Genomic DNA, 26,039 nt, shown 5'->3' with positions numbered 1-26,039 from the left:
ATGTTCGATCAAATATTCTTGTATCGTATTGTGAATGATTGTTTTGATTTCCCGTTGATAGAGATTATTAATATTAATGCACGCTCTTTTAGTGGTCGTCGAAGACACTTATTTTTTGTACCACAGGCTAGGACATTTTTTTATTATAACTCTATTTATTTAAGAATAACTCGTTTTTACAATTGGCATGTTAGCGAAATTGATTTGTTCAATTTATCCTTGGCCGAATTCAAGCGGAGAGTGATACTGTATTTGTCAAGAAGTTAAAATAGGGTAGTTCAACTATTTTTTTTTATAAAGCGCTTTTAAAGATATTCATTTCATATTTATATTACCAAGTTTAACGATATTGTTGATTTTATGAACGTTTATTTGTAGTGAATCCCTGATGTTGGGTTTATCCTGTTGGAGTTTCAGTTATGTAAATAAATAAATAAAAAAATAAATAAAAGAACTTAGTGAAATATATTAAAAAATTTACAATAAATATTGAAAAATTATAAAAAAAACTGCTAAACAAGAACATTTGAAGGCTGAAATATTAATTTCATCACATATAATACAATCATTTTTTTTTCTGTAAAATCAACTTTTCACTAGGTTAAGTCAAATATCTTGCATATTATCCGAATTACAACAGTATTATTCACATATTACATATATCAAATTTTTTTTTTTTCATTAATCATTTCTTCACTGGGAAAATCTGCTGCATCGTATCACTGACGTTGTACTAATATCAGCACTTAAAAATTGACAATGTTTTGTTCCTGACCAATCAGTGAAATTGGAAATTCTTGAAATTTTGACAAATTCACTCAAAAACATCGAGATCGTAATCCACAGATTCTCAATGCCTTTCCCTCTCGTACGGTTTGAGATTGTGAGTCCTTTTCGGCACTAAGACTCTCCTCTCAGGTCTAGGCGTCTCCCTTACAGGTCCAACTGTGAAAATAGAAAAATGCAATGAAATAAAGACAAGACGGATTCCAAGTAGGTTGTTGTTTGATATGCATAATACTAATTTTATAAAATAAGTTTTGAATTTTTGGGTATGTGTTAATTTCATATCATTTAACTCGATCGAAATGAGAATTTTAATGATTATGAATTAATATAAGTAAGTTATTGTGCATTTGAAAATTTACCTGGTTTTGGTTGTGGTGGTGATTTGGGTACCACTCCTGGTGCAGGTCTTATGGGACGTCTATTGAAAGGATCATAAACCTAAAATGAACAAGTTTGTTAAGTAACTTCTCGAAAAAAAAAAGAGATCAATCCAAAGGATCAATGTGGAAAAGAACTTTATTTATTATTATTATTCTTCATCAAGATAATCGAGGTTCTACTTTTTAAATATATATGGGATGAATCACAGTTGGACCGACTATTTCAATAAGTTTTTGTTCTCGTTAAAAATTATTTGAGAGTGTCAATTAAATTTGAAAATTTCGAACTTATATTTACAAATATAAAACAAAAAAAATGTGATTAGTTTCGGCGTCAAAACGTTTTCGAATGTTATGCGTTCATTTCTGAACAGTCATAGTGTCTAATATTTTTCCTCACAATATATGGCATTATGAGAAACATTTCTTGGGGTTGATAAGTTTTTTTTTATCCTTTTTTCAAAATATTGATAACAACAATTCGTTTGATCAATGTGTACGTCAAAAAAATTTCGAAATCCCAATATTGAAGACTATACTTAATGCTCGAATTTAGCATTTAGAAATATATTGTTGGCAACCCCTATAACAATAAGCCTATTCATTATTACTTTCTGCTGACAGCAGCATTTATCATATCAATATAAAAGAAGCAGCACACCGCCATTAAATCAGTTCTAATCTTTCCTCTGATCCGTACAGTTCAGATCTTTCATCCGACGAGTTCCGATCTTTCTTTCCATCAGTTCATATCTTATCTTTCCGTCGAGAATCTTAATAAATATCGTTCTACATAATATTTCGTATTCTTCCTTAACGAGTGCATCTCCTAAAAAACCCTAATAAGTGAAAGTTAAGTGTAACTACAAGTGAACTCAACCCATCATCGCATCTACCCTCAGCAAACCCTTTTCTTCTCATCTCATCAAGTTTTACGGAGCTTTCCTTAATAAAGCTGCCCTGGTGACAGCAATCCTGCTATTCTTTCTTCTACATCGTGCATTATTCCAAAGAGGAATACAACACGAAATTTGGTGACAAAGCGTTGGGATAGCCACTTTAATTTTGGAAATAATTCCAAAGTGACGAAGCCTAGGTGAGAGGACAACACCTGACCATCTGTGTAACTGAATCAGTCGATTCACCGGACCATAGGGAGTCAACGCACAGAGTATTGGACCAGGATTCCTCCACTTCAGCATAGCTGTTCATAGGTCGTACCCTCTACGCAACCCTCCAAAACCACCCTGCTACTCCACTTCTGTTACTGGATCTGAAGATCCACCGGACCATCGGGTGTCTACGCAGAAGCAACCCACTGTGCTACTGAGTCTGAAGATTCACCGGACCATCGGGGTCTACACACAGTTTTTTTTCTCTTCAAATAAACAGACGACAAGTAAGTCAATTTGCTACATTATCGTATTCTCAAATAATTGTTCTCATATAATTCCTATATAAATCCTTTAAAATGTCTGTTCATACTACAAATAATGATAATATTTCGGAAGAAGGTGATGATTTAAATCTTCCAACTGCACTCTTATTCAAATTCATTAAGCCATTTTCTGGGGAAAGATCTGAACTCAATACATTCATTCAAAACACAAATTCTGCATTCCAATTAGCAAGCCCACAACAAACTCCAACTCTCTTTTTATATGTAGTTTCACAATTATCTACCGAAGTAATTAATGAATTAGAATTATCTGATATTGAATCTTGGCATGATTTAAAAATAGTTTTGAAACAATTTTATGGTCAGACCAAACATTTAGTTCAAATTCATGAAGAATTAGAAACAATCAAACAATATTTCTCTGAATCAATAACTGATTTCTTCAAAAGATTAGAAAAAATTAAAAATGAATGCATTCAAGCAGAAATTTTAAACACTTATTCAGATAGAGAAATTCCAGGATTGAAAAAAGCAATTCAACAAACTGCACTTCGTAGATTCATTATTCATTGTAAACCTGAAATTAGCCAAATGTTAAGGGCACGAAACATTAGTGATTTGAATGAAGCGTATTCAATAGCTCTTCAGGAAGAAAAACTTATTAATTATACGAAATCAAAAATAATCCCAAAGAATAATAATTTTCAACGTGGAACGCACTCTAATCAAAGAAACTTTAATCAAAGAAATTTTAATCAAAATAATTTTTTTCGTCATAAATATAATCAAGGAAATACCAACCCTAATAATTCACGAAATAATAATATGTCTAATTCAAGGAATTTTAGCTCTAATTATAGACCGAATTATGTGAATCAAAATCATCCTCATCCTTCTACTTCTAATACTCCTTCTAAGAATCAAAACCTCAATCCAAATGCATCCTCTTTTAAATTCTGTAATTATTGTAAAAAACCAGGACATTTGATAAATGATTGCTTTAAACGAAATAAAAATAATTCTAAAATCAACCATTTAAACTTGAAAATGTCGGACCTGACGAATGCCCAGGAAACCGATTAATTAATTTCACCGGCATTCCATTTAAATCCTTTGTTCATAATATCATTCCTTCAAATCAATTGTACACTCTTTCATTTAAAGTAAAAAATGCATCTAAATCTCATATGACTTTTTTAATCGACACTGGAGCTGCATGCTCTATAGTTAAACACTCAGCATTTAATCCTGAAAAAACTTATGTCAATATAGGAGAGATTATTCTTGTCAACGGTATCAACCCGGATATGCCAATTGAAACCTTAGGGACCACTATTGTTAACTTATCATTGGACAATTTAGATATCAAGCATAAATTCAATGTTATCAATGCAAGTAAAATTCAATCTCATTATGATGGACTGCTAGGCTCAGACTTTTTCGAGGACCACAATGTAATAATTAATTACGCAGACAAATCAGTTTCAATGAATACTCGCATTATTAAATTCAATAACACTATCCCTATTGATAAAATTATCATTCCTCCTCGCTCAGAATATATCGCTGAAGTTAATATTTCGAATAATCTACATCATGGACTTATTGAAAGAACCGAAATTTCTCCAAACGTTTATATTCCTAATATTTTAGTCAATAATCAAAATTCGAAAGCAAAAATACCTATTCTAAATTTGAATTTTGAATCTGTTACAATTGATAAACCTTTTTTCAAATTAGAAAAAATTCAACCAGAAAAATTTATAAATTTTACTAATTCTAAACCTCATAATTCCTCTAAATTTGAGACAACTAAACGTCATAAATTATTGAAAGAAACTCTTCGATTAAATCATTTAAATTCTGAAGAAAAATCATCCATTATAAAAATTTGTGAAAATTATTCTGATTTATTCTTTTTACCTGGTGATAATTTAAATTGTACATCAACCATGAAACATAGTATTCCGACCACAACAAATACTCAAATTTCTTCAAAAATTTATCGATTACCTAAAATTCATGAAAAAGAAGCTAATGCTCAAATACAAAAAATGTTAGATCAAAATATTTTAAGACCGTCGAATTCACCTATTTGGATAGTACCTAAAAAGATGGACGCTTCAGGAAAACAAAAATGGAGACTTGTTTGCGATTTTCGAAAGTTAAATGAAATTACAATCGGTGATTCTTATCCACTTCCAAATATTGAAAATATTTTAGATCAATTAGGCAATGCTATATATTTTTCAACTTTAGATCTTGCTTCTGGATTTTACCAAATTGAATTAGAAGAAAATGATAAATATAAAACAGCAATTGCAACTCCTTCAGGACTTTTCGAATTTAATAGAATGCCTATGGGACTTAAAAACAGCCCAAGTCGTTTAGCACGATTAATGAATATTGTTTTATCTGGACTTCAAGGAAATATGTGTTTTTGTTATTTAGATGATGTTGTAGTTTATGGTTCGTCTTTAGAAGACCACAATCGGAAATTAGAAACCGTGTTTGAACAATTGCGACGTCATAATTTACAATTACAACCGGACAAATGCGAATTTTTATGTAAAGAAATATCTTATTTAGGACATCATATATCTGCATCTGGAGTACAACCAGATCCAAAGAAAATTGAAACTATTAAAAATATTCCAATACCCAAAGCTGCTAAGGAAATCAAATCATTTTTAGGACTTATCGGTTACTATCGGAAATTCATTGAAAATTTTTCAGCTATCGCAAAACCATTGACCAATTTATTAAAGAAAAATCAAAAATTTGAATGGACCAATAAATGTCAAAAATCTTTCGATCAATTCAAGGAACTACTTTCAAAAGAACCAATTCTTCAATTTCCAAATTTTTCAGAAACTTTTATATTAACTACTGACGCTTCAAATGATGCAATCGGTGCTATTTTATCTCAAGGAACAATCGGAAAAGATCTTCCAATTAGTTATTTTTCTAAAACGCTTAATAAAGCAGAACGAAATTATTCAACCACTGAAAAAGAACTTCTGGCTATTGTAGAAGCATGTAAACATTTCAGACCATACCTTTATGGACAAAAATTCATTATTTGCACAGATCATAAACCTTTAGTCTGGCTTAAAAATTGTAAAGAACCTTCAAGTCGTTTAGTTAGATGGAGATTGAAATTAATGGATTATGATTACGAAATTGTTTATAAAAAAGGAAAATTAAATCAAAACGCTGATGCTTTAAGTAGAATCATTCCTGAAAAAATAAATTCAATCAATCAAAATTCCTTCGGTGATTTTTTTAAATTATATGAACAAAATAAAATCGAACAGCCTTCCAATATTTCGGAAATTAATGATGATTTATTCAATTCACCTGAAAAATATTCTCTAGGTCATTGTGTTTCTAAAGATTTCCATATGGGAAAAGGAATTGCTCTTTCTTTCAAAAATAAATTTGGACAAATAAAAAATCTTTTATCTCAAAATAAATCAGTTGGACAAGTTGCAAAAATTCGATATAAGAATCGAAACATTTACTATCTCATAACTAAAGAATTTTATCATGAAAAACCATCCTATAAAACAGTGTTCAATTCACTTCTAAATCTCAAAAAATTATGCATCAAAAACAAAGATACTCATTTGGCTTTACCACGAATTGCTTGTGGATTAGATAAATTATACTGGCCTAAGATTTTTAAAATGATTCAATATGTTTTCTCAGATTCCAATATTAAGATATCAATTTATAATTTTTCAAATCAAGATTCAACCAAAATTATCCATTCAATTAATGAAGAAGAACTAACTTTCGACAATTTCAAGAATTTTCATCAAAAAGAAGTTCAAATTCCAAAACCAAAATTAATTAATATTCCTATTTTACAAATAAAAAACTTTATAATACCAATGTCATGTGATCTTTCTGATTCTAATGAATTCTCAGACTATTTAAAATCAAAATTTTCAGATTTACCTACTCGTTCGAAGATATCCGATATAGTTGTTAAAAGATTACCTCAACAATCTATTTATATTATATTTCTGAAAGAATTTTATGATGAATCTGTTCTTTATGAAAATTTATTCGAAACTTTATTCAATCTTCGACTTCTTTTAAAATATAATGGTATTCAGAAATTCGTCATTCCAAATATAGCTTTAGCCAAACAAAATTCAGTCATTCGAGAAGAAACTTATTATAGTCTTTTATATTTCCTATTCCGTGATTTCGATTATGAAATTTTATCTGAAGAACGTATATCCGTACATGATGAAAACTTAATTAAAGAAATTTTATTTGAAAATCATGATTCACCTCTAGGTGGTCATCAAGGATTCGAACGCACTTATGAGAAAATCAAACAATTATATTCTTGGAAAAACATGAAAGATGAAATAAGGCAATATATTAAGAAATGTAAAATCTGTCAACAATCAAAAACTGATTTCAAACATAATAAAAGCCCAATGATTATAACAACCACTTCAACTAAATTTTGTGAACAAATTGCACTAGATATCGTAGGTCCACTTCCTAACACCAAAAATAATAATCGATTCATTTTAACCATTCAAGATGATCTTACAAAATTTATTCAAGCATATTCTTTGAATACTCATGATGCTAAAACCGTAGCAATTTATTTTCTTAAATTTTGTACACAATTCGGATTTCCTGATAGAATCCTCACTGATGAAGGTGTAGAATTTTCCTCAAATATATTTAAAGAAATCAATCGACTGATGTCAATTAAACATAAACAATCTACTCCATATCATCCACAAACTCAAGGTTCATTGGAAAGAACTCATTTAACTCTAAAGGATTATTTTAAATGCTATATAAATAAAGATACTGATAATTGGGATGAATTTTTAAATTTTGCTACTTTCACCTATAATTCATCAATTCATAAATCAACTCAGAAAACCCCTTATGAATTAGTTTTCGGACAACGAGCAAGAATACCGTCTCAAATTAACAAACCTAAACCTTTAGCAAATTATTCGGAACTTGCAACCGATATAACTAATACATTGAAAATTTTAAGGGAAACGGCACGTGAAAACCTGATTAAATCAAAAAATAAATCGAAAGAATATTATGATAAATCACATAATCGAACATATGCTTTTAACGAAGGAGATCTAGTATTATTGTATGACAATCATTCAAAGGCAACGAATAAGAAACTCAATCCAAATTATAAAGGTCCTTATAAAATAGAACAAATTCATGATAATCAAACAGCCTCTTTAAGAATGAGTAGAACAAAATTGAAAACCTATCATTTTAATCAATTAAAACCTTATGTCATTTCAGATGAAAATGAAGACAACGGTTCTTCTCCTTGCATTCATATTCCTAGCCCCAATCCGAGCACATCAAAATAAATATAAAATATCCTCTATTGATTCTTCCTCGGGTCTTTTATTTCATTATTTGGGAAAAGCGCAAATTTCAAATAATCGATTCACACTTCTTACATATCATAATTTAACCAATATCAAATTTCAAGTAGAACACATTTCTCTTTATTATACGGCTTCCTCAAATATATGTAAAATCGCAATGGCTGATCACATTTCAAGTGACTGTAAAAATCAATTAAATTATGTCAAAACTAAAATGAATCTTATCAAACAATTATACAAAACAATTTCTCATCAAATATCTTCTCAAAGGAAGAAACGCGGTATTTTAAATGGAGTTGGCACAGCAATCAAATGGTTTATCGGTACCCCTGATTCAAATGATGCTGAATTTTATACAGATTCAATAAATGAACTAATCAATAATAATAAACAAACTAAAGTATTAATGCAACAACAAATTTCCATTTTATCTTCAACTATTTCTAATTTCAACAGTTCTTTTCGTAAAATGAATGAGAATATCGAAATCCTCAATAATAATTTGAAAGCATTCTACGTTTATTCAAAACAAGTAGAGAGAATGAAAGAATCTTTTGAAATTGAAACTCATATCGCCAATCATTTATTGTTACTTATAGAAATGACTGATGAAGTATTGAATACTCTTGAAAATTATGTCAATGATTTCATTTTATTACAACATGGTATTATAAGTTATAGAATACTTTTTCCAGAACAATTGCTTCATGAATTATCAATTATATCTTCAAAGTTCACTCTTCCAATTCCTCTTAACATTGAAAATGTTTATCTTTATTATAAAATCATGAATTTAAAATCATTTCTAACAAAAGATTTATTAATTATTGCGTTTGAGATACCTCTTGCTTCTCTTGAAAAACTTGACATTTATCATATGTTGTCATTACCTACCCCACACAAAAATGATAATACTTTATTTTCCTATATTGAACCATCAAAATCCTTTCTCCTTATCTCCCATATGAGAACTAGTTATTTGATGGTCGATACTTTGGCAAATTGTGAAGAATACCATCCAAAGGAATGGATATGCAAGAAGATGCCTACCCTTAGAAAGACCGATGCTGCATGTGAAGTTCAATTAATATCTGCTGTGAGAAAATCAATTCCAAAGTCATGTAACACAAGAAATTTAATTGCTGACGCTGAAATCTGGCATGAAATCGATAACAATCTATGGTTATTTTCTGTTTCTACTCCAACTCAACTAACGATTATTTGCGATGAAGATCCTTTGAAAAATGAAGTTATCAAGCAAATGGGAACCTTAGAACTTAATCAAAATTGTAAAGCCTTCACCAACCAAGTCAATCTTGAAACCAGTTCTATTTTGATGTCTACTAATTCAAGTTTTGAAATTCCTTCTACAAATATAGTCGACGATGACTGTTGTGAAAAATTGAAAGAAAATATTACTCTGAACTCCATACATTTGGAACCTCTCAAATTCACACAAATTAATCTTCATGAGTTACAATATGCTCAACACAAACTAAGTGAATTTGATGAGCAACTTCAACAACAACTGAACAAACCCTTTGTGATCCAACATTCATCATGGCTTCAAACAATAATTCCAATAATACTTGGCTTGATCACTCTCATCATTGGTTACAACATTCTAAAATGGTGTGGTTTCCTTCAACTCTTAAGAAGATACCTCTGCTGTACCAAGGAACCCAGAGCAATCGAAGGAAGTCCATGTTTCCAGATATTCAATCAATGCTGTACAACGCCAGTCGAGCAACCAATTCCAGTCTTCTACGATGTAGAGTTAGAGCGTCTCAACTACCCTAAACCTTCTACTTCACGTCCTTCTGAAGATGCCATCAGCACCGGATCCCAGTCAATGAGAAGATCCAAGAGACTCCAAGGAATCAAGATTAATCCTTTATAACTTTATTTTCAGCTTTGAACTTTTGAAAAGAATTTTGAATTTTAATAATCTCAACATATTTTGATATTTTAATAACATTCTTAATTTTCATGATAATTATCTAATGTTTTCATATTTTAATTCTGGAAAATGCCATGTTTTCTTATTTTATTGATTCATTTGTTATTTATAATATTTCTATAATTGTACCGATATACCAGCTCGATAACTCAGATATTTTTATGTTTTGTAAGGTGATCTGTTGCTTCTAGATTTTTGCTCTTTATTTAAAAAATGTAATCAAAAATCTTTTTAGGGGGGAGGTGTTGGCAACCCCTATAACAATAAGCCTATTCATTATTACTTTCTGCTGACAGCAGCATTTATCATATCAATATAAAAGAAGCAGCACACCGCCATTAAATCAGTTCTAATCTTTCCTCTGATCCGTACAGTTCAGATCTTTCATCCGACGAGTTCCGATCTTTCTTTCCATCAGTTCATATCTTATCTTTCCGTCGAGAATCTTAATAAATATCGTTCTACATAATATTTCGTATTCTTCCTTAACGAGTGCATCTCCTAAAAAACCCTAATAAGTGAAAGTTAAGTGTAACTACAAGTGAACTCAACCCATCATCGCATCTACCCTCAGCAAACCCTTTTCTTCTCATCTCATCAAGTTTTACGGAGCTTTCCTTAATAAAGCTGCCCTGGTGACAGCAATCCTGCTATTCTTTCTTCTACATCGTGCATTATTCCAAAGAGGAATACAACAATATACCTCTTTTCCGTTGTTTGCCGCGTGTTCCTCCATAATAGCCTTTTCAGCTTCTTCAATATTCCTCCTCCTATTCCGGTCGTTGATATGAGCGATGCTAAATATCGTGGAGGTCATGACCTCATCAAGATGACAAGCTCTTAGCTGCAACTCAACCAAACTAATGTCCAATTGATTGGCTCTGTCGAAATCTCCTTTGGCTATGGCTAATTTTTTTTCTTGCTCATATGTTCTCTTCTCCATTGCGAAATTGTGTGGATTTTGTATGAATTTTTCCTTTTTCTTGGTCTGAAAATGAACAAGAAATCAGTATATATACTTTTTTTATCTAGAAATACAATTCTGAATCGATAAAATATTGAAAACGAAGCAAAAGAAAAACAACGATATCATAATTTTGATAATTATGTCAAATTGCCTCCATCAAGTAAACTCATTTTACCTTGGTTTTTCCCCTCTTCCTCTTTCTTGTATCTTCTCGAGGTAGCGTGTTTTCTTTCAATTCATCCCTGTCATCGCTAGGCCTTACGATTTCGTAGGTAGTTTTTTTGGCAGTTCTTATTATTTTTATTTTTATGCGAAGTTTTTTCAAATCTTCCTTCATTTCATCGTTTTGGTCTTTCGCTACTTCTGAATCATTGCTAGCTTGCTTTACTTCATCAATTCTAGCAGTTTCCTCTCCTGAAGAGCTATCTGCATCGCTGCTACTACCAAATTCACCAACCTGAAATGAAAATTGATTGATAACATTAGATTGTTTTGGTCTCTACTGGGAAGGAATTTCACAGTTCTTCGTCAGTTAAATGTTTACATTTTATCCTTTAAGGCAATGATAATAAAGGCGATATCCATTCAATCCTCACTATAGCCATCTTTTTGAAATTAGAAATCGGTGTTATTTCAAATTCCCTCTGTATTCAATAAGCTCCCCATAGATAAAATTAAGTAACTTATTTAATCATTTGAAAAATTTCGAAAATTCCGAACGCAAGAAATTTATTCGAGTTTTCCTTGTTCTGAATTTATCTTGTGAGTAAAAGCATATTTCCTGTTGTCCGCGAAGTTAATTTCATATTTTCCTTTCGTTTCCGATAGTACTTCGATACTAACTATTTGTAAAACCATAAATTTCATTTGTAATCTAGCCTTCAATGTTGGAAAAGCACTCACATTCCCGTATAAGGGGGTAGTATTTTCCATTTACAGATTTTGTTTGGGACATTATTTTTGTGTTATGAGTATTTACTAATGAATATTGTGATTTTGAGAGGATGTAGGTTGTTGTTTCGCATTTTAGGGAAATATTTTTCCATAATGACTTAGGTTACAAACGAATTTTTGTTACAAATAGTTACTAACGAAGTACTAACGGCAACAAAAGGGAAATATAGAATATATTAAAGATGTGGTTGTTGACATAGCAATTTATTATAAATTGTTATACATTGTTAATTTTCACAAATAGTTACTAACGAAGTACTATCGGAAGCAAAAAAAATATCAAATTTGTGAAAAAATCGGTGCTAACTTCGCATTTTATCATTTATTATTTTTTCATTATAGGTTACAAATGAAATTTTTTGTGTTACAAACAGTTACTTACGATGGACTTCAAAACTGATTTTTTTTTCCCGAGAAAAATAAAAATAATCGAAAAATTCCGCATCCCAGTGGAATGCGATATTTTACTACCAGTATCCTTGGATACTTGTTATTTCAACTGCCTCAACCTGAAGGCCACCGACAATTTTTGAATTTTAAGACGAATATTAAGATTCTTGAAAATTCATTTGAAAAAAAAATGGAAAAAATCAGCCTCAAACATTTCGATATTCCGTTTTTCATAGAAATAGGAAATTATGGAGATTTTCATTTGAAAATTCAAGTACATGATCGAAAAGATGCAGATTAAAAAATCGAAAATTATTACATCCAATTACTTGTTGTTTTTCTAACTTTAACACCCTGCATCTCGGAGGTAAAAATATTTAGGTACCATGTTTGCAGAAAATTTGTTCTTATGAATATGAGATCAATATTCTATTCTACTTCCTATTCTTGAAAAAAAGTATGAATATCCAAAAGAAGAATAATTAAATCTAACATAGGATAAAAGAATATTTACACTCCATATTTGGGAAAAAGGATACATTCTACGGTTCTCCATGTTACAATAAAACCAATTGACTTGAGTTTCAAAAAGTAAATACGACAAAAATTGACATATTGAAACACAACATGATAGAAATGAGAAATTCGTTTTTATTTTGAACCGTGAAAGCCTTCAGCGTTATAGTAAAATAATAAATAAATATTAGACCAAAAATAATTTTTGATCAACTATAGTTAAACGTCACTCGATTATACAATTCTCAAAGTATTGAATGGAGAAGACAAACGTGAATCAGAATGGTTGTAACCATTCCCACCTGAAGAAGTCATGACTAATCGACAAAAAAAAAAATCCAGAAAAATGAATATAAGTCATTTAATTGGTGGCATACTTACATTATCCATACTCCTATCTTCACTCCCGGGGTTTACTCGATTTTCAAGTTCAGACATCATAAAACACTTATATCTCCACAAACTAGCAAGAACAAACACAAGATATAAATACCACTTGCAATAAAGAGCGACCAATATCTCTAAAGAATTCAGAACTAAGAATTAACACATCTATCGAACACGACGAATATCACCTTACTGATCGAATCAGTAGTATTCTGAGACTGAGGTACATAACCTGAGATCTGTATCATAGAACCGACAAATTTTTTTCTTCTTCTTCTTTATACTATCTCTAGAACTCAGAAGGTTGGCTATCATAATGGCTACCTACATATTTATTTATTTGCCTGCAAATACTAGTTTCATTAAGAGTGGACACCACCACTTTGTTGCTCAATTCAAAACGAAATCAGAGATGTTTCGTCTTACAACTCACCGATTTTCATGGGGATTTCACATAATGTGCCCAAACGATAATCTGCATGAAAGAAAGTAAATATTTTCAATTTATTTTTATTTATTTATTCATTTATTTATACATGTACAGTGTGTAAAAATAATTAATAAGTGTCATAAATAAGTGAATGTTGTACATGATAAATAGTTGTCGTCAAATAATACACGACTTGTCAGAAAAGTAAAATACAAATATGAAGGCAAAAGCCAATATCGACAATGGACTAAAAAGGTGAGTATCACATAATAAATACATCACAGATAAAATAAACATTTAAAACTCTTCGAGTTTATAAATAGTCTTTCTCAGTAGTAGTTTTTTTACATTTTTACTGAATTTCAGGTCATTCAAACTCTTCAGATTTTCAGGCAATTTATTATATAATTTCAGTGCGATGTGATTTGCTCCCTGCTGCGCTTTCGCTATTCTGTTGAAAGGAATGCTAAGTAAATACTTTCTTCTGGTGTTGTACTCGTGGAAGTCAGCGTTGGTTCGAAACTTCTTGAGATTTCGGTGGACATAAGTCACGGCAGCGAGGATGAAAACCGAAGTGCAGGTGAGTATACCCTCCCTCCTGAAAATATCTCGACAACTTTCTGTATGATGTATCCCAAAAATAGCCCTTATGGCCTTCTTCTGTTTCAGCAGAACCCTCTGTGCATCACTGCAATGTCCCCACACCAAAATGCTATATATCATTTTTGCATGAAATGTCGAGTAGTACACGAGTTTGGCTGTGTCACTGTTGGAAATAACTCTCATTCTTTTTATTAAGTAGATCGAGGTCGAGAGTTTGCTACATAATTCGTCTATGTATTGACTCCAGCTTAATGATGAGTGAAAGGTCACACCCAGATATTTCAATGAATTATTTGTTCTTTCTTTATTAGTGAACAAAAGCTGCTGGGTTTTATTTTTGTTCATCAGTAGACCATTCGAGGTGAACCAACTCTGAGCACTCAATAGCGATGTTGATGTTTTTATTTCAATAATATTTTTACTTCTCGACCTATTCATGAAAGCCGTGTCATCTGCATAGCTGCAGAGTTGATCCGCTTTCAAGTTGGCATGTAGGTCATTCGTGAAGACGATAAAAAGAATCGGACCCAGAATCGATCCCTGCAGCACTCCCACATTTATTTCCTTCAAATTGGAAACCGTTCCATTCCACCTCACTACCTGCGACCTCTTTGCTAGGTAGGAATCGAACATGTTAAGAGCTTTTCCTCTTATTCCATAATATTCTAGTTTGTCGAGGAGAATTCTATGACAAACGCTGTCGAAAGCCTTACTCAGATCTATGCAGGCCAATTCCACTTCCTCATTATTATTATAAGCCTCGATTATGGTGTCCATTAGGTCTATCATTGCTGAAACAGTTGACTTATTTTTTCGAAAACCGTGCTGTGAGTCATGTATGAAATTATTGCTCTCAAGAAAACCCACCAATCGTTCTTTTAGGAGTAGTTCGAAGAGTTTTGAGAAGGCTGGCAGGATTGAAATAGGCCGATAGTTTGAAAAAATCTCAATTGGTTCTCCTTTTGATATGGGTGTTATCACTGCGACCTTGAGTTCTTGTGGAAATATCTCTTGTTCGAAACAATCGTTGATCATCTTACACAATGGTTGTTTAATGTGTGGAACAATTTGCTTGAGGAGCGCCACTGAAATGCCGTAGAAATCCCTCGTATGTTTGTTTTTCAGCTTATTTGTTAGTATCATGATTTCTTCCTCTGTTGTTGGTTTCAGATACATAGAGTTCATTGTATTTATTCTGAGATTTTTCATCAGAACCTTCGAACCATTCAAAGATGGTCGCACCGCTTTTTGTATGTCTCCGCCGACAGAAATGAAGTATTCATTCAGTGCTTCGGCAGTGGTTGTGTGTGAGATCACCTGAACTTTCCGTTTCCTTCCTGTTTCTTCACGTATCAAATTCCACATTTCTTGAAATTTATTCTCTGCACTGTTTATTCTCTTTGAGTTCTTGGATTTTACGGTTTTTTTTATTTCTTCTCTCAATGTGGTTCTCAGAGCATTGTAAAGTGCATAACTGGGCTCGTCTTTTCGTACTTCCGCGATTGTCCGTGCCGCCTCTACTTTACTCTTCAGGTATTTTAAATTTTTATTACAGTGGTATTTTCCTCTTTGTACTAGTTTGATCTTTTTTTCAGGAAAAGATGAGTTGAAGAGATCTACAAGAGTGCAATGAAAGTTGCCATACTGCACCCCAGCGTTTCCATTCCATATTAGTTTCCAGTTTATGGATCTGATTCCTTCTATGAAATGGTGGGTATTTTTATTGTTGAATTGCCTTTTGATTTTGAATCTTGTAATCTCATTTTCAGGTCTCGTGATTGCAGTTGGTATCCTCAAGATTTGTGCCTTATGGTCCGACAAGAAGGGCTCATAGGTTTCCTGCACACACTCGCTCTCTGTTACATTCGTGAACATATTATCTATACAAGTACTCGAATGTATTGTCACTCTAGATGGTTCTGTGAAAATATATCTCATACTGTACATTTTGAGCATTTCAATCAACTTAGTTTTATCTTTGGAAGTCTTGATGAAATCTACATTAAAATCGCCAACCACCAAAATTCTATCATCTCCGTAGCTCCCGAGGCATTCCTCCAGTACCCATTCGAGAGCTGACAGAAATGTAGGATAGTCTCCTGATGGAGGCCTATATAAAGCCACCATAATAAGCCGTAAAACTGGAAGCCTGACTGCCGCTATCTCAATTTCTTTCTCCACAGAAAACTTTGTTACGTTTTGCAATTCTCTGTATTGCATCTCTTTATTTACAAAAATTGCAACACCTCCATGTCTTGATGTATTGCGACAGAAGGAGCTGGCCACATTTAAACTCCCCCATTTTACCTTATTCAGCAAGTCATCCGAAAACCAATGCTCTGTGACACAGGTTATGTCTATTTTCTGGTCACTTATGAAAAATATAAAATCGTCAATTTTATTCGTCAGTGACTGTACGTTGATGTTTGCAATCGTACAACACGAACTAAGTTCCTGTAGTTGTTCAATTTTCTCATTAATAGATCTGACGTTAACATTGAGCAAATTGAGAGGGTGATCTTCTAGCTTCTTTGAATTGTCCTTGTTCTCGAAAAAAACGGTATTTCTTTATTATTATTCCTCGAGGCCAAAATGTTTCCTTATTCAGATCTTCTATTAACTCGAAGTCGAAGCCCACCTTGAATGATGTATTGGGGCTCTCAGGTTTTGATATTTTCTGAACTTCGAATTTTCTGTGAGGCTGTTTTTTTCTCAAGAATTCGAGAAGGTCTTCCTCGGTACAATTCTTACTCACCCGTCCGACATACAACCAGGCCATGCGATCAGCAGCTTTCAGTGAGTAGGCGCCTTCATCCGTTCCTTGCTTGATTTTTCTTTTCTTTTCAGGGATTGTCCATTTATTTCCATCATCCGTTCTTCTAGGAGTTGTCACCGCTGTTGATATTGGAGTCAATACAGATTTCTTCATTGTCTTCGTCTTATCTGCATATGTTATCACCGCTGTTGATAGTGGGGTCGACGCAGTTTTCTTAATTGAAATCTCATTATCTGCAGATGTGGGTGCATCAGATGGCATTTTACTCTTCTTAAATTTATGATTACAGTTATCTGTAGGATTAGATGTTTCCCTTGGAGATGGCACTAGTGAAGTCTCGTTTTTGTCAACCTTTTCTAATAACGATATATATTTATTCAGAACCTTTATTTTGTCTCGTAATTCTTCATTCATATCCGCTTTTTCCTCTATTATTCTATTCAAATACATTATTTCATATTCCTTGTTTTCACCTGTTGTTATTGTATCTGTTGATTCTATTTCAATTTTTTTTGGCATGTCCTCATTACAGTCTTCTTGTATCGCAATGCTTCCATCTTCAATCATATTTGTTTGACTCATGGATTGTTCAAAACATAGTTGATTCAGACTTACTAAACGAGATTTCGCTTTTTGGAGTTCTTGTTCCATCTTTCTATATTCAATTAATTTGGAGGTTATGTCATCACAACACAGCACCTTTCCACTGTCGACATAAATTCCATTTATTTTAAGGATACAGCTAGGGTGATATTTACTTTCGCACGAATAACAGGTCACACAAATTTTCACTTCCTTACTGCACTTTTTACAAGCATTTTCTGCATTGTTGTCGTTACGTGGCGCCATTTTGTTTGTTTTTCAAATGAATGCGTGAAAAAAAAGAGTTTTTGTTGATTGGACGTTATCTCATTTTTATAGTTTGTAGAATTTGTAATAGAGAATATTGTTTATCTAATCACACAAACCAAAAATACTAATATAGAGATTTCGATCTATCGCTTATACGAATATTATAACGTTAAACATGTCTATCACGCAGAATTTTGAGGTTATAGATATTGAGGCATATATAATTATTAGTTATCGGACTAGGATCTAAAGGAGAAAACTATCTGAACTGGACGAGAAGTGTAACCAAAATAAATTGGCCAAAACCGATGGATGTTTTCTGTGATGAAAAAAATATAACCGAAAATAATGGATTATAGCGTTGAATATGTTATAGTGTTAAATATAATGTAAATTGTTTGCTATCAACAATCTCCAATTAGAAAATCTTACAATATCTACGCACATCAAAAAAAGTTTTTGGTGTGCGTAGATATTGTAAGATTTTATAATTGGAGATTAAGTTAGCTTCTGATTGTGTTCAAAAGAACTTAAAATTTATAAATGTAAAATTTTACAGTTTATGTTTTGTATATTTCTGTTATCTTTGGTGTTTTTGTAGGCCTGAGGAAGCAGATAAAAATCTGCTGAAAGTCGCCAAACATAATTTGAGAAAGTTCTTTAGTGGTTGTCCTTATTCCTACTAAAAAAACCCATCCTTTTGAAATTTAGGTTCGTTAGGTATTGATTTCATGTTCATGTCATGAAAAAATAGTTTTACCTTTTACTCGATAACGATCGCAGATGCGTGAAAATTAAAAGGAACAAAAACAATTATGAACCAAATATAGAATTCTTTCATAAGTTAGAATTCATCAGCGAAATCTTGATACTGAATTTTAAACACCCTGTTTATGATTTTATAACGCGTTCTGTTTTTTTGTTATTCGACTGATTCTTATTTATTTGTATATTTATTTGTATGGAATTATTATGAATTCCGTAATGTATAATCATATATGTGATCCACTGATAACATCTTTCATCGTGTATATGACGTCATCAAAAATGAAGAAGTTCTGTTCTGTTATCAGATAACATAACTTCAATAGGTTCATAACATCGGCTGTATCCAGATTCAGGAAGTTGTCCGTACTGTAATGTTTCATCAGTTGTTCTTCGATCAGAGACAGCGAGTCACTGATGGGAACGTTGGTATAGAGATTTATGATATCGAATGATAAAAGTTTGTAGCTTTTGTTAGGTTCTAGTTTCAATGACTCAATGTTTCTAACCAATTCTATAGAATTTTTAATTGAATATGCCGACCGATATTTAAGTTTATTCGTGAAAAAGTTATTAATAAATTTGGAAATTTTATGGCTAGGCGATGATATGGCAGAGGTGATCGGTCTTATACTTTTTTCTGGTTTGTGTAGTTTAATAGTGCTATAGAGTTTTTTTTAATTCACAGACTCCTCAACATACCTCTGTCAGCCGAGGACTACCAGAAGGAAATAAATATGATATATCAAATAGGCAACGACAACCAGTATACAAGAGAATACATTGACCAAATTCTCACTTCTATAAAGAGAAAACAACTTTTGAAGAAAATTTACCCCCACATTGCAATTAGGAAACACTTCATAAGTATACCATATTACGAAGACTTACACCAGCATACCCAACAGATTATGAATAAATACGATTACACCATAATAAATAGCCGACATAGAACCCTAGAAAATTTATTACTGAATAACAAAAATAAGAAAAAACCAGAAGAACAGAGTGGAGTATACAATATTAACTGCTCAGACTGTCCTGCATTCTATATCGGTATGACGACACGTAACATGAAAAAGCGATTCAATGAACACCAAAAAAATTAACCTAGATCTGCACTAGGAAACCACCTGAATGAGTCAAATCATAACACAAAATTTGAAAATTTAAAGATCCTACATAAAGAAAGTAATTACTATAAATTAACACTATTAGAACAGCACGAAATTTTAAAAAACAAAGATAGTCAACATTTACTAAACGAAATGTCTGATTTCACCATACGCGACAATAGTATTTTCAAATTAATAAATTCCCGCCAATAATTGTTCCAAAGATAGACATATGCCATACTACGTAAACAGACTTCCTCACTTTCATCTAATCTAAAATCAACACAACCACGAAAGAAAAATTCTTCGAAGAATATAATTGATATTTATTGTCAAAGTAAAAACTTTAAATTGCATATTGAAGATCAAATCGATGAATATATACTATCTATCATACGTATAATCCACCTCAATGTACGGTAGGTAATTGATTGCACGCTCTCACTGAGATAACCTCAAATTTTGTCAAATTAATAACATAAAGTTTCATAAATGTATATTTTCAGCTGGCCTGATGATGGTTAATATACCGAAATCGATTGCCAAAGATTAAATAATTCATTTCAACAGTGTGTTTTTATCGTTCTTGAAATTATGACTAAACATACTATGGAAACATTTATCAACAAAAATGAACTCAAGTGATTCAATCGCACAGCATGTCTCAAAGGTTCAAAATCATATCAAGAAGCTATAAACGGTGATAATTCCAAAGAATGGAAAAATGCTATTTCAGAAGAGATCAATGCATTGAAGAAAAATGAAACTTGGAATCTAACAACATTGCCTGCCGGACGAAAAGCCATTGGTTCTAAGTGGGTTTTTAAGATAAACAGGGACAATCAAGGAAAAGTGTGTCGCTATAAAGCCAGACTGTATGCTAAAGGCTGTGCACAAAAACAAGGTTCTGATTTTACTGATATATATTCACCTACAACTCGTTACGATTCAGTTCGAATTATGCTTGCTATTGCTGTACAAAATAACTACCACATCAAGCAATTTGACATAAAAACAGCGTTTTTGAATGGAGATTTGCAGGAAGAAGTTTACATGAGCTTACCTGAAGGATTTAATGCTGAATCTGGTCAAGATATTGTGTGCAAATTAAATAAATCCTTGTTTGGATTAAAACAAGCTCCACGATGCTGGAATGCTAAATATAATAGTGTTTTGAAGACTTTTGGTTTATCACAGACTGATGCAGACCCATGTGTGTTTACAGGATATGTTAATGGTGAAAAAGTAAAACTTATATTGTACGTTGATGATGGACTAATAATGTCACAAAATCTCACAGCAATTGACAACGTATTGCATGAACTCGTAGAGAATTTTGAAATGACAAGAAATGACAATCCGAATTGTTTCGTTGGACTCGAAATTAATCTAAAGAATGATGGCTCTATTTTTATTAGTCAAAGCAGGTATATTAAACAAATTGTAAAGAAATTTGGACAAGATGATTCTAAAATGGTGGATGTTCCAGCAGATCCACATACAATTTTGACTAAAGTAGAGAATATAAATGAAGAACTTACCAACATACCATACAGAGAGGCTGTAGGTTCTCTAATGTTTGCTGCAGTAGTGTCACGTCCCGATATTGCATATTCAGTGGGAGTGGCAAGTCGTTATTTAAATACTCCATCTAAGACTCATTGGAATGCAGTAAAAAGAATTATAAGGTATTTAAAAAGTACGAGTGAACTTGGAATTTACTATTCAAGAGAGGATAAACTCCAACTTTCTGGATTTAGTGATTCAGACGATGCCAGTGATAAAGATACTCGTAAGTCGACCACTGGATACATTTTCAAACTCTCTAACGGTGCTGTAACCTGGTCGAGTAAACGACAACAAGCTGTAACGCTTTCGACGACTGAAGCAGAATATGTTGCAGCATGTCAGGCAACGAAGGAAGCGATTTGGATTCGCAGATTGCTGAGTGATATTGGAGAAAATATGAATATGGCAACTTCTCTGAACGTCGACAACCAGAGTGCCATCAAACTAATACATAACCCTGAGTTCCATAAAAGAACTAAACATGTTGACATCCAATTTCACTTCGTACGAGAAAAATGTCAAGACGGTGAGATAGAACCAATTTATGTCTCAACCAAACAACAGCAAGCAGATATACTAACGAAGGCTCTACCAAGGACAAGTTTCCTGAATTTGAGAAAACTAATCGGCATGAAGGAGAAGAATGAAATCAATGTAGAATGAATTATTTCATGTATTTGAAAGATATTTTCTACTTTCTTTTTAAACTTTCAAAAAGTGGGAGTATTAAGATATTATGTTTCTCAGTTTATAAAAGAAGAAATGTTTCTATGAACTTATTTTTTGACAGAGGTAGATGCTCTGTGATCGTGAGATTATGGTTGTAACCGCCATTTTAAGCATTGTAACGGCTTTTATTTTCCAAAAACTATTTTCTCCCAAAATTGTATCTGGAGGTTTAATAAATAACGTTTAACGTAGCTCATCTACTTTTATTTTACGACCTCAAAACCCACACTAAATGGTTAGAAGTTTGCGAAACATTTTTCAACCAGTTCATTCACTACAATAGAAAATTCACGGAGAATATTTGCCATCTTTGGCCTACCGAAGTTTTTAGTTTCTGATAACGCCACTTGTTTTACTTCCCAAGAGTTTTCAGAATTTGTCGAGAGAAACTGTATCTCCCATCTCACTTCACCTGCTTATAATCCAGCTTCAAATTTAGCAGCGGAAAATTGCGTTAAAGTAATTGAAGGTGCCTTGACAAAGGCTCCTACTAAAGACCACAAGTCAACTACCAACCAGATTCTGTGCAGATTTTTGTTATATTACAGAAATGCACATCACTGTACCACAGGAGTGAGTCCAGCTAACTTAATTTTTGGTCGTTCTTTGAGGACAAAATTTGATGTAATCAATCCAAATGCAAAATGTGACATTGTAAATAGGAACCATGTAGTTGATAAGGTAGCTAGGAATCAAATTGAACAAAAAAACTATTATAAGGGAAAGAGAAATGTAATTTATTCTTCAGATGAAGTAGTATTAATACGAGATTATAGAAATAGACCAAAAATTTCTTGGATTAAAAGCATTGTACATAAAAAGATAGGAAATTGTACTTATTTTATAGAAATTCCTGAACTTAAATTGACTTGGAAACGTCACGCCAATCAAATTAGAAAAACCTTTCAACTAGAAACTTTTACTTCTGATATTATATCCAATACAAAAACTAATGCTTTAAAGCAAAATAGTGATCAAAATATATCTATTATACTGATAGAAAGGAAATCACACATGAAAATAGTGTAGTGCCAAGAATATAGCAATTCTGAATCACATGAAAATATAGTTTCTGTTTTAAGACCTAAGAGAACGATTAAACCAGTTGATCGTTATGGTGTAGATACTAATTTCACACATAAGTAGTTACCTGAAAATTGTAAATATCTAGTATATAAGATGTAAATAGGTACTAACCCATTTGTGATATATTTTTTTTAGGGGGAGATATCTGTAATGTATATAATATGATTCAAATCCCCCCTATATTCGAATTTAAACATTTGCCATTTAGTTCAGTTGTGATATGTTAATCGAGGTGAATATATGAATTAAATCATTGAAGGCTATATTTATTCGATTCCCTACAATGTAATATCTTAAGATATATCAATCTCGGACGCGGTATCATCAACGAAAGAATAACCAAAGATGGACAAGATTGCTATGATTTCATATGTCTTCCTAATCGATGCTTAACGGATAATGTCGTTGATGAGATTTATGGAGAGCTTAATACCCTTACACCAGAACAGCTCTGTGCGCGCGCCATCCCATGTCCCAAGAGCGATCATTGTAATCAACTCAATGAACGAATTCTCGATAGGTTTTCTGGAACTCTTACTATAATTCATAGAAATGATAGTGTGGTTTCGAACGACGAAGACGAAATTGCGAACTTCCCTGAAGAATATTTGAACAGTATAACACCCAGTTGCCATTGCACGAACTTAGATTGAAAGCAGGCGTACCAATTATACTTTTGCCGAATCTATGTTTGCAAGATGGATTGATTAATGGAACGCGATTATTAGTATCAGCCGTTACAGATGTTCGTTTTGTAGGAAAAAAAGTTCTTATTCCACGAATGAACCTCACTTCGGCTGATAAAAATCTACCTTTTGTATTTCCAGTAAAAGCTTGTTTCGCACTTACTATTAATAAAGCGCAAGGCCAGACATTTGATCAGGTCGGAATTTATTTGGATAGTATATTTTTTTCTCACGGAGAACTTTATGTTGCGTTCTCGAGGGCTCGATCATGGGATGCCGTAAAGGTGGAAATACATCAATCGCGAAATCAAGGTTAACTGAAAAAGTTATCAAAAAAAAGTTTAACTAAAAATACAGGGTGTTTCCTAAACATGCGGCAAAAATTCAGGGGGTTGTTCCTTGGACTATTCTAAGAATATTTTGTCCTTTGATGATTTTTGAAAAACCTATTTGTTTCGAAGATATAGGGGAAACAAAATTTCAGATAATAACATTTTATTATGAAAAATTACATGAAAATTCAACTCAACCTACAAAAACTGTTGAAAATGACCACCTCTAGCCAGCATACAAGCATCCAATCTTCTCCTCATTAGCGATTTATAATAGTCAAAGATAAAATGTTAATTGCTAATACATCACAAAACGAATTCAAATGAAAACCGTGTTTAATCTGTATTCCTTTACCATCTGCACTTATCAATTTTTAGTCAAAAAACTGGCCGTTTTTAGTAATTGGAATGTTATTAAACAAATTTAAAAATAAATTGTACCTACTTAGTAAACACAGTGCGGTACGCATTTTTATTTAAACTATTATTAATTTTAAAAATATGAAAAATGTTGTTCGCCCTGTATCTTCGAAACAAAGAGGTTTTTCAAAAATCATCCAGGGACAAAATATGCTTAAAATAGTCCAAGGAACAACCCCCTGAATTTTTGCCGCATGTTTAGGAAACACCCTGTATAGTATACAGTAGTTCAACCTATTTATATCGACTACAATAAAATTGACAAGAAAAAAATAGGTATAAACGTTCCTTCCTTGAGACAGTTAAAATTCATTGCTGTGAGAACAACCTCAATATTATGACTGATTCATGTAGACTTAATCCAATTTACACTTATCTAGTTCATGCCATAAAGAAGAAGAGTGAAATGTCATCTTTCGGTGACGTTCCAACTCAAGGTTGAAGTTATTCCTTATTCTTGAACATTGTGTCAATCTGATATGACAAGAGTTTTTTGGTAGATATCACTGAATGAAAAATCGTAGTTTGCAGATTAATAATCAGATCATTAAGCATTTTTAACTGTTAATTCCTCGACATCTCGAATTAATGTGAGTTTTTTTTTTTAGGTCATGTTTGTTGTAGTTTTTCTCTTACTGAATGTATATTTCAGCTTCCTGAACATTGTGTCAGTCTGATATGACAAGAGTTTTTGATCAAATAATTTTGAGAGATAATACTGAATGAAAAATCGTAGTTTCCAGATTAATAATCAGATCATTGAAGCATTTTTAACGATTAACTCCTCAACATCTCGAATTGATGAGAGTGTTTTTGGCCATGTCTGTTGTTATATTTTTGTCTTACTGAATGTATATTTCAGCTCCCTGAAGATGGTCACAATGATGACCGAAAGCTAGGATGGTACAATAAATGAGATAGATCATATAGAGTTTGACTACCATACCCGATATCCTTGAATTGTATACAGTAGTATTTTGAAATCAATTTTAATTCAAAGTAAAATTTCTATTAGCTCACTTTCAATTTACCTTTGATTTTTCCTCATTCCTACCATGAATATTTATCGTTTGGAAGAAACTTTGATATATTATATCAATCATGAAAAACAATAAAATCTGAAAAAAGTTGTATCATTCGTGAAAATAAGTTTCAATACATTATTCCCAACAAACTAAGTCATGTTAACGCCTTTCGATATTTGAATTAATATTAATTTTGAATGATAATTTCTTTGATTAATTAGTTACCATGTAATTCTTTTTGCTACCTTATGCCCTCACGTATTTCTTTCGATAGTAGATCAGTTCTGAAATTTTCTTTATACTTTTAACAAGCGGACGGAGGTACTTGAATAACAAAAAAAAAAACCGAAGGAATCTAACGGATCTACGCAAGATAAGAAGACTCTTGAATAAGAGGCTACTGTGCGTAATTTCTTACAGAAAAGGAAAATAGACCATCTAAATGAATTAAAATTTTCAAAATTCAAAACTCCCCAAGATGTTTTTGGTTTTGTATTATTGAGT

General features: G+C 32.2%; 3 protein-coding genes and 1 long non-coding RNA gene across 5 annotated transcripts; 1 reads left to right on the top strand and 3 right to left on the bottom strand.

Annotated features, from left to right (window-relative positions):
• Positions 1–452: 452 nt before the first annotated feature.
• LOC123685468 lies at positions 453–13,666 on the bottom strand. The gene is made up of 5 exons (XM_045625173.1): positions 13,142–13,666; positions 11,076–11,357; positions 10,637–10,921; positions 1,149–1,227; positions 453–945 (listed from the first exon to the last, which is right to left on the bottom strand). Exons 1-5 carry the CDS (start codon positions 13,199–13,201, stop codon positions 851–853), a joined length of 801 nt encoding a protein of 266 aa, XP_045481129.1. The 5' UTR covers positions 13,202–13,666; the 3' UTR covers positions 453–850.
• A 208-nt stretch (positions 13,667–13,874) lies between these two features.
• On the bottom strand, positions 13,875–16,400 carry LOC123685270. Its single transcript, XM_045624925.1, has one exon. The coding sequence runs from the start codon at positions 16,398–16,400 to the stop codon at positions 13,875–13,877; it is 2,526 nt and encodes an 841-aa protein (XP_045480881.1).
• A 160-nt stretch (positions 16,401–16,560) lies between these two features.
• LOC123685466 lies at positions 16,561–19,536 on the bottom strand. 2 transcript variants are annotated; one of them, XM_045625171.1, is made up of 2 exons: positions 17,424–19,536; positions 16,561–17,369 (listed from the first exon to the last, which is right to left on the bottom strand). In XM_045625171.1, exons 1-2 carry the CDS (start codon positions 17,803–17,805, stop codon positions 16,672–16,674), a joined length of 1,080 nt encoding a protein of 359 aa, XP_045481127.1. In that variant the 5' UTR covers positions 17,806–19,536; the 3' UTR covers positions 16,561–16,671. The 2 variants fall into 2 exon arrangements, with proteins under 2 accessions (XP_045481127.1, XP_045481128.1); XM_045625172.1 differs by having other exon boundaries at positions 16,561–17,463; positions 17,521–17,839.
• A 5,248-nt stretch (positions 19,537–24,784) lies between these two features.
• Positions 24,785–25,437, top strand: LOC123685472. Its single transcript, XR_006748300.1, has 2 exons — positions 24,785–25,100; positions 25,163–25,437. It is a non-coding gene; the product is annotated as an uncharacterized LOC123685472 (long non-coding RNA).
• The last annotated feature ends 602 nt before the right edge of the window (positions 25,438–26,039 follow it).

Source organism: Harmonia axyridis, chromosome 7, assembly GCF_914767665.1.
Source record: "Harmonia axyridis chromosome 7, icHarAxyr1.1, whole genome shotgun sequence".
NCBI lineage: Eukaryota > Metazoa > Arthropoda > Insecta > Coleoptera > Coccinellidae > Harmonia > Harmonia axyridis.
Note: the sequence above shows the minus strand (reverse complement) of the source record. Positions and strands in the feature narration are given on the sequence as shown.

Coding starts and splice junctions, on each gene's coding strand:
- LOC123685270 (XM_045624925.1), bottom strand. CDS start 16,400: ATGCAATACAGAGAATTGCAAAACGTAACAAAGTTTTCTGTGGAGAAA.
- LOC123685468 (XM_045625173.1), bottom strand. CDS start 13,201: ATGATGTCTGAACTTGAAAATCGAGTAAACCCCGGGAGTGAAGATAGG. Junction 11,358..13,141: donor AAGATAGGAGTATGGATAAT/GTAAGTATGCCA, acceptor TTTTCATTTCAG/GTTGGTGAATTTGGTAGTAG. Junction 946..1,148: donor ACCACCACAACCAAAACCAG/GTAAATTTTCAA, acceptor CTATTTTCACAG/TTGGACCTGTAAGGGAGACG.
- LOC123685466 (XM_045625171.1), bottom strand. CDS start 17,805: ATGGCGCCACGTAACGACAACAATGCAGAAAATGCTTGTAAAAAGTGC. Junction 17,370..17,423: donor TACAATAACAACAGGTGAAA/ACAAGGAATATG, acceptor AAAAAGCGGATA/TGAATGAAGAATTACGAGAC.